This window comes from Pteropus vampyrus, unplaced genomic scaffold (genome assembly GCF_000151845.1).
Source record: "Pteropus vampyrus isolate Shadow unplaced genomic scaffold, Pvam_2.0 Scaffold526, whole genome shotgun sequence".
Taxonomy (NCBI): Eukaryota; Metazoa; Chordata; class Mammalia; order Chiroptera; family Pteropodidae; genus Pteropus; species Pteropus vampyrus.
Window position 1 is genome coordinate 696,190 of NW_011889307.1, and position 12,869 is coordinate 709,058.

The 12,869-nt window shown below is 37.9% G+C and overlaps 1 protein-coding gene across 14 annotated transcripts in view; it reads left to right on the top strand.

Moving 5' to 3' along the window:
• SENP6 (SUMO1/sentrin specific peptidase 6) overlaps positions 1-12,869 on the top strand; it is a 93,796-nt gene continuing 80,927 nt past the window's right edge. For 4 of the 14 annotated variants that reach the window (XM_023525104.1, XM_023525107.1, XM_023525109.1 and 1 more), the window contains exon 1: positions 917-1,028. In XM_023525104.1, coding sequence (XP_023380872.1) covers positions 920-1,028 — 109 coding nt within the window. In that variant the 5' untranslated portion in view covers positions 917-919. The other 10 variants (XM_011383562.2, XM_011383564.2, XM_023525112.1 and 7 more) reach the window with 7 other exon arrangements.

Consider the following 12,869-nt stretch of genomic DNA (forward strand, 5'->3'; position numbering starts at 1 on the left):
TGGGAAAGGGGCGGCGCCGGGGCGGGGGCGGGAGCCGGGCGGCAGCTCCAGCGCCCGTGGGGGGAGGAGCGGCGGCGGCAGGAGCTGCTGTGGCTACGGACGCGAAGCGGTGGCAGAGACCCACCCCTGTCCACATGGACAGTCGCAAAGGCCTCCGCTGATGCATTCACGCCTGGGCGGGGTGGGCGGACGGCCGTAGCGGCGGCGGCGGCTGCAGAAGGAGCGAGGGGCCGGGGGACGCCTGACGGTAGCGGAGACCTTGCCGCCCTGCGCGGCGGGTGCGGCCATTTTTACGGCCCGGGACGAAGGGAGGCGTGTTTGTGTGGTCGCCTTCTACTTATCTTCCTCGGGGCCCGCGGCTGGGGGAAGCTTCTCAGGCGGCTTGAGTGGGCGGTGGATGGGGAGTCGTGGGCCGAGAGGAAGCGGGCTTGGGAAGCGCCGTCGCCGTCGTCGCCGCTCGCATTGCCCCGGAGGGGCCTGAGAAGCCCAGGCCGCGGGCCTCGCCGCCCGCCAGCCCGCATACAGGCCCCGGAACGCCTGGCCTGGTTTTGTGTAGGCCCGTCCGGACGCGGGAACGCCGCCCGCCTGACGGCCGAGTCCGAGGCCCGCAACCCTGAGGCGGCTACCCTCCTGCGGCGCGGCCCCTCATCCCGGCGAGCGCGGCGGCGGTGTGGGCCATGGATTAAGGAGGAGGCGGCGTGGGAGGAGGAAGATGGCGGCTGGCAAGAGCGGCGGCAGCTCAGGGGAGATTAATTTTCTGGAAGGTACATGTATGTCTGCCCATGTGGGGGGGAGGGGGAATACGAGAAAATGTGGCCCCTCGATCCCCGGATATTCGGTTATTCGCGCCGGGTAGGTTTGGAGGGGCGGTGGAGGTACGGGGGGGTGGGGCGGCGGGGGCGCGGGGGCTGCCGGGGCGATGGCGAGGAGGCAGCGCGCTGGGTTCGAGCCCGTCGGTGGAAGGGGCTTGGCTGGGAGCCGGCACGGCGGAGGAAGGCGCGGGTGCGTTGGGATGCGAGCCGGACATGGTGGGTGTCCTTTGAGAGTGCACGCGTAAGTCTCACGTTTTTTGATTTTTTTGATTTTTATTTTTTGTGCTTGTGGCCCAAGGATGAGAGCAGATTGCATTCAGGTCTTGTTGGGTGTTTGTTCATGGAAAAGTTTCAGATCGCTAAGTTTGGGTGAAATTGGAGACCAATCTAAGTAGGAAAGGGAGAGGGTAGTTTAATTGAGTATCTTTTATACTCACTGCTCTTCCTGTTTCATAGAACTTCAGGCTTTTTACAGCCAGCATTCAGGTTATACCTGGCCTTGTCTGATATTCTTAAAATGTGTTTTGCTAAAAATAATTTATCAGAAAAAAGAGAACGAGATTCACAATCACAATTTTGGAACAGTCAGTCACCAAAGCTAAAGACAAAAGTTTGGGTGGTCCCATTTTTATTCACTTGTAAGGAAGTTAAAACATTTGATTTAGATAGGCTAAGTAAGGCCAGTCTTAGTAAAAACTATGTTATTGTTGAGGATGGTGGCAATGGATAACAATATTGGCTCTTTGCCCACATATATAGGGACCCCCAAAATACAGCTAAATTTATCGTAGCTATGGACCAGGAACTTTAATATTCACATTGCTTAGTTTGATTATGTGTTCAGTGTTTACGCTGGTAATTGAGCTTATATATATTTCTTGTTTAGGAAAATGAGGCTGTGTGCGGTGATTATTTAAAAGGATTAACCACTCTGGGTAATTTTGCAAGATGATTTTCATATGCAGTATAAGGATAACTTAAAAAATAACTAATTAGAAACATTTCTAAATTAAGAAAGTACAATTTAACTGTGGTTCTTTAAGAGTGTTGAGGAATGGGTATGCCTTATGTTTTTTTTTTTTTTTTTTAAACAATGCTTGGAACAGTGCCTGGAACACAGTAGGTACTCAGTATTAGTCTAATGAATGAATAAGGATTGATAGATGTGGGTGGGAAAAGAAATCTTAATTTTCTTAATTCTTCTTCCATGAGTGTAGCAAAGCAAAAGGAATTTTACCTTGCTGTGTAAGCCAGTCTTTGTCTAAAAGTGATGAGAGTTTTATATGGTATTCCTGGTAAGAAGATATGGAAAGCTTGTAAGTTTTTCTGGGTTCATTTCATATTACCTCCATTCTACCTCTATTCTAGTTTGGGCAGAATGGGTGCCTGTCAGAGTCTCAGAGTGGTGCAACTTGTGTTACAGGGTGCTACATGCATTATTTTTTGTTTTGATATTGGGACCTCAAATAATGGCTTACTGACTTTATTATTCTATTTGCAGATGATTATACTTTTGTGCTGTAGTAAGTTTCGGGCTTCTATACACTTCTGATTCAGTTTAAGTTCTGACTAGATGAATATAGGATAGAAAGAGCACAAATAAAGCCAACACATACAGGGCAGATGTGAATTTCAAACTGTTGCTTTTAGTTTATTCTAATTTAAGGGTCTATGACTATACAGATGTGATAAATTTTGAGTTTCATCATGTTTCCTTTAGCATTCTCATAAAACGAATGGTAACTTGTTTAGAATATGAGGATAAAGAAAAGCAAGGATTTCAGTTTCTCATCTGATTTTCATATATTGTACTGAAACTTTTTAAATAAATAGAATGATATTCAGCACTAATTGTATTTTTTAATTTTTTGTGTTTAATTCTTTTTGGTTCTTTACACTTTTAATAATAAAATTCTGCACTGTAACTTGCAGCAATGTACATTTTGTATTAGCTTGTTAATATGTTTTCAAAATGTTTCCCCATAGGCCCTTAGTGTTTAATATTTAAACATCTACATAGTATACTTTCCTCACTCTCCAGTGGACTTGAAAAACTGAAGTAGGTTTTCATTCACTCATCAAATATTTGCAGCAGCCTACTCTGTGCTAGGCACTGTACCAAGGTGAATACAGCAGTGCATAAGATATAAGGTCCCTGCCTTCATAGGACTTATATAGTAGTGGGAGAGACTCTTAATAAATAACTAAAATTAATCTATTTAGAACCATCTTACCCCACATTTTCATTAATACCCTTCTTCATTTTATTCAGATTTGCTCAGACCTGATAACATACTTAAAATGTTATGCTGCCACACCATTTCATTTTTTGTAATAGCACTTAACACATGATAAATTCTTGTTTTCATGTTTTTCAGCCCTACTAAAATATAAGCTCCATGAAAGCAATGACTTTGTTTTTTCACCTTCATATTTCTTGCACCTGGAACATATTTGTTGTTAATAAACAAGATGATAACAATATGGTAAAGGCTATAGAAGAAATGTACATACAGAACAATGAAAGAATGGAAAAGTCATTTTACATAGTGTTAAAGTCAGGAAAGGCCTTCCTGAGGAAGTGACACCTGATTTAAGGTAACACCTTAACTATGGGATGCTTTAGAATATGGCAGAGAGGATAATGCGTGTAAAGATTCTCAGATGATACATGATTCCATTTGTTAAACAAAATGGTCATTATGGCTGTAATGTAGCAAGCAAAAGGGTGATTTGAAAGAGAGGCAACAGATCTATCATGCAAGATAATTTTTATTTCATTCTGAGAAGTGGGAAATCATTGAACAGTTTGGGGCAAAGGTCTGTCATGATATAATTTATCTTTAAAAAAATCACTGCGCAGTGTGGAATGGATTAGAAAAGAGTAAGAGTAAAAGCATGAGTTAGGACACATAGTGGTTTAAAATACAGGGGCTTGGGATAGGGTGATGGCAGTGGAGGCTGGGGAAGAGTGGTTAGAGTGAAGATATCTTTGGACATAGAGCTAACAGAATTGTAATGGGTTGTATATTGAGGATCGAAGTAAGGGAGAAATCAAGGATGATTCTTAGGGTTTTTATTTGAAGTGTTGGAGGGTAATTCCATTTACTGAGGTGGAGTCAACAGGTGGAGAAATAGGAAGTAAATAGCTCTGCTTTGGTTAAATTGAGTTTGAGGTGTCTTTGTCATCTATATTCTAAATTATGTTTTAAATTCTTATAACCACTAAGTAAAATATTAATACCATTTATTTTTCTGGCTTCATTAGGAAAAAGACTGGCTACTATTGCACTTTATTTTGTTTGTATAATGTCACACTGAAATTATGTGCATTTTATTAGGCCACAGCTTGTATTGAATTTTTTTTTTTCTCTTTGACTTGTTATTTTCTGTTTCATACATTTAAGGTTTCCTTATACTGTTTTTTCACTTTTGGCAGTTTGGCAGGTTTCTTTTTGTTTACTCAGCAAATATTTATTAAGTAACTATAATGTTGTAGGTACTGAGCTGAGGGAGAATCACAATGATGGGGGAAATGTGATTTCTCTGACTTTTCTAGTCTACTGAGGAAAGTCAGTGATCAAATAATCACACTTGTAAATGTAAAATTACAACTGTCGTGCGGCAAAAGGGGATTATTCATAACAGTGAGAATTTGATCTAATCAAAGCAGTTTGAAGGGTGAATAAGAGAAGAAAAGGTGGAGAAACAACTTTCCAGGCAGAGGGAATAAAATGGTCCATGGCACATTTAGAGAACTAAAAAGAGGACTGTGTGGTACTAGCAAGGAGAGTAGTACAAGATGAGACTGGAGGTAACATCAGATTTGTTTCAAAAAAAGTCACTGGCTACCACAGGGAGAAAGCTTTAGAGAGGGAGGAAAGATATCAGCAAGACCAGTTAGGGAACTTGCAGGATAGGGCAGAGGTGATGGTAGCTAGTTTGTCTTTGTAACCTTTTTGTTAATATTTTCCACCTTTTCTCTGTGGAATCTCTAACAAGTCTACTTTCACATTTATGTCTTTGTTTATGCTGTACTTGTTCATATCTAACTTTCTCTTTGCCTTTTTTCTTCTACCAAATAATTGCCTCACCAATATTTTCTTCCATTTTTTTTCTTCTTTCCCATCCATCCATCCATCCATCCTATTCATAAATATATGTGTGTGTATGTGTGTGTGTGCGCGCGCACACACAGAACTAACTACGTTGTTTTCTTTTTCATTCCGGCCCGTTTCTCTTTGTGGACTTTGTGCACTAGGTTGAAAAGACTGCAGCGTTGTCCTATATACCAGCAAAATTGCTTATATTGCTACATGAGAAGTATTTTCCATTTCCCCTAAGCCATATTTAGCCTTACTTAAATGTCTATAAATGCATATAAATGCAATTCAGAACCTAATTAGTTTGTCACTTTTACTAGGGATGGTAATACTTCACAATATCTCTTGGACTAAAATAATTTCTCCTAAATGATCAGCATTCCATGAATATGAACAGGGCCTTTGGTTTCAGTCTGCTCAGAGGAACACACCACAGAGTTCTCCATTTAGCCCTGCTCCTTTTTCTTTTGATTGTACTACTTTTAGAAACTACATCATGGTGTCATTCCTTATTTATTGCTTAAGTATATGTATTTCCTGGTTTCATCTCAGTTAAACTGATATACTCTGCTTATCACTTGATTTCATGTACTCATGGAATAGAGTAGAAAGAAACTCACTTGGAATGGAAATGATTTTCATTAGAAATCTATAGAGAGAGCGTGAACTCAGAAGCTAGAATGCTAGAATCCAACATCTAGCTCTACTACTTACTAGCTGTGTGATCTTGGATATAGATTCTTTAACCTCTGTTTTTTCTTATCTATAAAACAAGGCTAATAATTATAGTTATCTCATAAAGTTGCCGTGAAGATTAAATGTGTTAATATAGTACATTGTTAGAACAATTCCAGGCATATAATTCCAGGCACTATGTGTTAGTTGGTATTAATTATTATGTTTATTTTCTTAGGTAGAGAAGAGAAAAAGAATTTCCTTTTCTTGCTTTCATTCCATCTTGCCTTTTATTTGAAATTTAGTTTTTAATGTTTTTCTTTCACTTACTTTCTTTTTCTAGGTATTAGCTTATTGTTCTTGATATTGTAGGTTAACTAGTGTAATATGAGAGGAAAGAGAATGAAATTATGTATTCCATATGTCTAGACTTCCATTAAGTTGATTGTTCCTGTTGTCGTTATAAAAATATGCATAATATTTGAGGAAATATTTAAAGATATGGAGAGGTTATGTGACCTAGAGTAAATTAGTGGGGAGATCAGAACTGGAGCTTGGGACCTGACTTAGAGCCTTAACCTCCTTCATCATTTCCGTCCTGCCTCCATCTTTCCTCCTTTATGCTTTTACTTCCCGATTCTTTCTTTTTCCTACTTTCCCTTTGTGATGGGGGCTGGACAAGGGAAGTAAAAATAATAAGAATTTATAGGGAATTATCATTTATTGATGAAGCAGCACTGTAAGAGGGTAAAAGCAGAAGCTACAGATATCTTAAGGCCAGCTTCAGAAATTACAGTTACTTCTGCTATATTACATTGGCCCAAAGGTCACAGAGTCAGCCCAGATTTAAGGGGAGAGGAATTAGGCATGACCATTCAAGGGCACAAGTGGCAAAGAAATTGCAGCCATCTTAATCTACACAGCTGTCTTTCCTCTCTCATACTTATGTGGTGTTTTTTTGTTTTGTTTTTAATCCAATGAAGTCATACTATTTCTTAAAATTGGATGGTTTAGGAAGCTAAAGAAACAAAGTAGGCCACACAATTTGTAATTAGTTTCAAAGGTATAAATATCAACAGAAGTACTCATGGGTTTGACTTTTCTTTGATCAGCGATTGATTCAAGAATTTCTGAAACCAGGCAAGTATAAGTAAGAAGAAAAGAGGAATAATGTTAGAAACTTTTCTTTTTTCTTTCATTCAGGGATATCTGGGTCATGCTGGAGTTGTTATTGTAATCTTTCTATTTTTATTACCTAAACTCTTAGAGAACATGGTCACATTATTTACAGGAAAAAATTAAACTATACCAGTACAAAACACAACAGTTAATCCACAAAGTCAAAGTCAGATTGTTAATGATCACAATTACAACCCACTGAAGTTGTATACTTAAGTCACATTACTTGGAGTGATGCAACAGTGAATGGTCTACTATTGTCAGCTATGGGTTTTCAAGTCTTTGGGGGAAATGCCCAGTAGAGGGCTTGCTGGATCATATGGTAGATCAATTCTTAGTTTTTTGAGGAACCTCCATACTGTTTTCCATAGTGGCTGTACCAATTTGCAGTCCCACCAGCAGCATATGAGAGTGCCTATTTCTCTGCATCCTCTCCAACATTTGTTATTACTTGTCCTGTTGATTATAGCTTTTCTAACAGATGTGAGATGGTATCTCATTGTGGTTTTGATTTGCATTTCCCTAATAGCTAGAGATGTTGAGCATCTTTTCATATATTTGTTAGCTATTTGTATGTCCTCCAGGAAGAAGTGTCTGTTCAGGTCCTCTACCCATTTTATGATTGGATTGTTTGTTTTTTTTTGTTGTTATTGAGTTCTTTTTATATTTTGCATATTAGGTCCTTATTGGAGGTGTTGCTTGCAAATATATTTTCCCATTCGGAGGGTTGACTATTTACCTTGTTGATGATTTCTTTTGCTGAGCAGAAGCTTTTCAGTTTGATATAGTCCCATTTATTTATTTTAGCTTTTACTTTCCTAGCCTTTGAGGTCAAATTCATAAAATCCTCTTTTAAGTTCAAGGTCCTTGAATTTAGTTCCTATGTTTTCTTCTATGCTTTTTATTGTTTCACGTCTTATATTCAGGTCCTTAATCCATTTTGAATTAATTTTGGTGTGTGGTAATAGAGAACAGGCTAGTTTCATTTTTTTACAGGTGGCTTTCCAGTTCCCCCAGCACCATTTATTGAAGAGGCTTTCTTTTCTCCACTGTATGTTTTTGGCTCTTTTGTTGAAAATTATTTACCAATGTAAATATGGGTTTACTTCTGGACTCTCATTTCTGTTCCACTGGTCCGTGTGTCTGTTTTTCTGCCAGTACCATGCCATTTTGATTACTGTCGCTTTGTAGTATAATTTGAAGTTGGACAGAGTGATGCCTCCAGCCTCATTTTTTTTCCTCAGGATGTCTTTGGCAATTTGGGGTCTTTTGTGCTTCCATACAAATCTGATGATTTTTTGTTCTATTTCTTTAAAAAATGCTGATCAGATTTTGATGAGGATTGCATTAAATCTCTATAATGCTTTAGGTAATAAGGTCATTTTAACTATGTTAATTCTTCCAGTCCAAGAACACGTAATACCTTTCCATTTCTTTGTATCTTCTTCGATTTCTTATAGTTTTCATTATATAGGTCCTTCACATGTTTCGTTAGATTTATTCCTACGTATTTTATTCTTTTTGTTGCAATTGCAAAAGGAATTATTTTTTCCACTTCTTTTTCTGACACTTTGTTATTAGAGTATAGGAACGCTATGGATTTTCGAACATTGATTTTGTATCCAGAATCTTTACTGTATTTGCTTATTATTTCTAGTAGTGTTCTTGTGGAGTCTTTAGGATTTTCTATATAGAGAATCGTGTCATCCCCAAATAGTGACAGTTTGACTTCATTTCCTATTTGGTTGCCTTTTATATCTTTCTCTTGCCTGACTGCACTTGCTAGGACCTCCAGTGTTATATTGAATAAGAGTAGCGATAGTGGACAGCTTTGCCTTGTTCTTGATCTTAGAGGGAAGGTTTTTAGTTTTCACCATTAAGTATAGTGTTGGTTGAGGGCTTGTCAAACATGGGCTTTTTTATATTAAGGTGTTTTCCTTCTTCACCGGTTTTGTTAAGTGTTTTGATCATAAATGGGTGCTGTATCTTGTCGAAGACTTTTTCTGCATTGATATGATTATATGATTCTTATTTTTTAATTTATGTGGTGTATCACAATAATTGATTTGCGTATGTTGAACCATCCCTGTACCCCTGGAATGAAGCCCACTTGATCATGATGTGTAATCCTTTTAATATGTTGCCGTATTTGGTTGGCTAATATCTTATTTAGGATTTTTGTATCCGTGTTCATGAGATATTGGTCTGTAGTTTTCTTTTTTTGTGTTATCTGTACCAGGTTTTGGTATCAGGGTGATATTGGCCTCATAAAATGAATTGGGAAGTATTGCTACCTCTTCGATTTTTTTGGAAGAGTTTGAGGAGAATAGATATTAAATCTTCTTTGAATGTTTGGTAGAATTCACTGGTGAAGCCATCTGGTCCTGGACTTTTCCTTTTTGGTAGGTTTTTGATGATCATTTCAATTTCCATACTGCTGATTGGTCTATTTAGATTTTCCAGTCCTTCTTGATTCAGTCTTAGAAAGGTTGTATTTTTCTAAGTACTGGTTCATTTCTTCTAGGTTATTAAATTTGGTGTTCTGTACTTTTTCATAGTATTCTTGTATGACCCTTTGTATTTCTCCAGTGTCCATCATAATTTCCCCTTTCATCCTTGATTTTGTTTATTTGTATCTTTCCTCTTTTTTTCTTTAATGAGTCTAGACAGGGGTTTGTCAGTTTTATTAACCTTCTCAAAGAACCAGCTCTTTGTTGCATTTATTTTTTCTATATTTTTTTTCAATTTCATTTATTTCTGCTCTAATTTTGATTATTTCTTTCCTTCTGCTGACTTTGGGCTTCATTTGTTCTACCTTTTCTAGTTTAAGATAAAGCGTCAGGTTGTTTATTTGGGCTTGTTCTTGTTTTTGGAGATAGACCTGTAATGATATGAACTTGCCTCTTATGACCACTTTTGCCATGTCCCAAAAGTTTTGATATGTTGTACTATCATTTGTTTCTATGTATCTCTTGATCTCTCTTATTTCTTCTCTGACCCAGTTATTCTTCAGTAGCATCTTATTTAATCTCCATGTCTTTGTGATTCTTCCTGATTTCTTTTTGCATTTGATCTCTAGCTTCAAAACATTATGATCAGAGAATATAGTTGGTATGATTTCAACCGTCTTATGTTTGTTGAGGCTATCTCTGCGTCCCAGGATGTGGTTGATTCTTGAGAATATTCCATGTGCTCTAGAGAAGAATGTATAAGCAGCTGTTTTGGGATAGTTGTGTCTAATGTGTCATTTAAGGATGTTATTTCCTTATTGATTTTTTGTTTGGATGATCTATCCATATCTGACAGTGGGGTATTTAGGTCCCCTACTACGATAGTGTTTTGATCTGTTTTTCTCTTTAGTTCTGTTAATTGCTTTACATATTTCAGGGCTCTATGATTGGTTGCATAGATATTAATGTGTTATGTCTTCTTGGTGCATGATTCCCTTTATCATTATGAGGTGTCCCTCAGTATCTTTCTTTACTTTTTTTATTTTGAAGTGTATTTCGTCTGATCTTAGTACCACTACTCCCGCTTTTCTCTGAATGCCATTTGCTTGAAATATAATTTTCCACCCTTTCACTTTGAGTCTATATTTGTTTTTGGAACTGAGATGTGTCTCCTGGAGGCAGCATATGGTTGGGTTTTGTTTTTTGATCCATTCTGCAACTCTGCCTTTTTATTGGTGAGTTCAGTCCATTTACATTTAGGGTGATTATTGAAATATGAGGTCTTACAGCCATTTTTTCTTTTGATTTCTGGTAGCTTGGTGTTTCCATTGCTTCTTTGTCCTTGTGTTTTTGTTTCCTTTATTTTGGTTGGCTTTTGTGGGTTTTCCCTCTGGTCCGTCTTGTTTTATGTTATATACTTGTTCTCCCCTCCCCCTCCTCCTACAGGAAGTTCTGGTGGCTGTGAGAGGCAGCTTCTTTGTTTCTCCAAGTCCACCACCCGACACCTGCGGTTCTGATCTCCGGTAGCTCTTATGCACAGATTCCATGCTCAGATGTGCTGGTGTGCAGTTTGGGTGTTTTTTTTTTTGTTGAGTTGTAGATGTTCAGCTTATTGTTGTTTCAAGGGGAGAGATTCAGGGACTTCTCTCACTCTGCCACTCAAGTCTGAGAATCTTTATCAGCATTTTCTTCACTAGTTTGAGTACCAACTCCTGTGTCTCCTTTGTCTTTACCATTTACAGGCTTTACCTGTTTTTCAAGTTTATCTTCTAAGTTTATTATAAAACTCAATTTTCTCCTTGTTGAATTATTCATTTGCACTTTAAGAATTAAAGTGTTTTACTGGTCTGTCTCACTGAGTGCTAAATTCCCATGTCACTTTGATGGCCCTCTTCCCCTTTCCTTGGTGCTGAAGGAATACTTGGAGCTGCCTGGTTTTTTGCAGTCATTTTTGAGTTGTTCATTTCCTTGCTTTGTAACTTGGTGTGCATCAGCTTGAGACAACTAATTTTAGAAATTGAGTATTCTGTGTAAAGTTAGAACTAACTGCATTACTTTGGGATAAGTACTTGATATTTATGTTCTGTAGAAGATCAGGGAGCTTCCAGCAACACCAATAGCACCACACTGCTGCCCGATAATGGCCTTGGATGGAACTAACTGTGTGTCATCATCCTGCCAAAAAAGGTCCATAGAAACTCACTGAGTGGAACGAAGAAGTAGATAAATTGAGAGAACACTGAACAATAAATGGGTGGATCCTGAGTCAAAGAATATTATGGTGTTGGTGACTCATAGAGAACTCTAGTTTACTTACTTCCAAGTTAGTCTGTTACTTCCAAGGATATAATATATTCAGACTCCATCTTGAGGTATTAACGGACAATCTATTTGTTTTCTGCACCAGAGGATAAAGGTTTTGTAAATTAGGAATTTGAGAAATACCACCTCACGTGGGTGATTTTTCTGCTTAATGTAGCATTTGCAGTAGTTATTCAGTGGTGGCTTGGCTGGTCTGGAGGTTCCAAGATGGCTTTCAAATGTTTGACCTCTATCAGCAATGGAAAGTTAGGCCCTACTCTCTTTATGTAGTTTAAAAGCCTCTTGATGTGATCTCTGCATTAGGTTACTGAAACTTGTAATATGGTGGCCCAGGGCTCCAAGAGACTGCTTTTGGAGAATTTTGATAGGTTCTTGAGATCAAGACTGAATCGATAGCACTATAGAGCCACCAAAAATTGCTTTATTGGGATTTTCTGACATTTGCTTTTGATTCTCTCTGTTTTCTTTCACTGCTTTTTACATTTCTAAATTTTATATTTCTGTTGCGGAAGTTAACTTCTGTCTCAGTGATCCTTTTAAAAAATTTTGTCCTATTTTTTTATTGTAAAATATTATCAATGATAGTTTTAAAATTTGGGGGAAATATTTTACATTAATGTGAGCTAAAAAGAATAATATAGCAAAAAACTCATGTTCTACCTCCTCACCTAAAGAAAACATCACCAATGCAGTTGAAGCTGGGGTAAACTATTTCCTTCTGGCATCCTCCTACCTCCTCTCCAGGGGTAACCACCATCCATAATTAAGTAGTTTTCATTCCCCTTCATTTCATTGTACTTTACTCTTTATGTATGTATCTCTGAACTGTGTGTGTGTGTGTGTGTGTGTGTGTGTGTGTGTGTAAATTGTTTTGCATATTTTCGTATATTTTATAAATCATATTATACTTTATTCTGCAACTTTTCATTCTTACAGCATTGTTGGAGAGATTAATGGTGATAATCTAGTGCTTTTATTTTTATTGTCCTTTAGTATTTCATAATATGAATATACTACATTTTTAAAAATTTTATTTTCTTAGTTTCAAGTATATAGTACATTGGTTAGACATTTATATAGTTTATGAAATGATCCCCTTAATTGCTCTTTCTCTCCTCTGGCTCTATACCTAGTCATTACATTAATGCTGACTGTATTCCCTATGCTGTGCTTCCCATCCCCGTGGCCATCTGTCAACTACTAAATTATACTACATTTTATTTATACATTCCCCTGTTTGGAAATTTAGGTTGTGTCCAACTTTTTACCATTACATACACTGCTACTATGAATATCTAAGTATATCTCATGTTGCTAGTATTAACTTT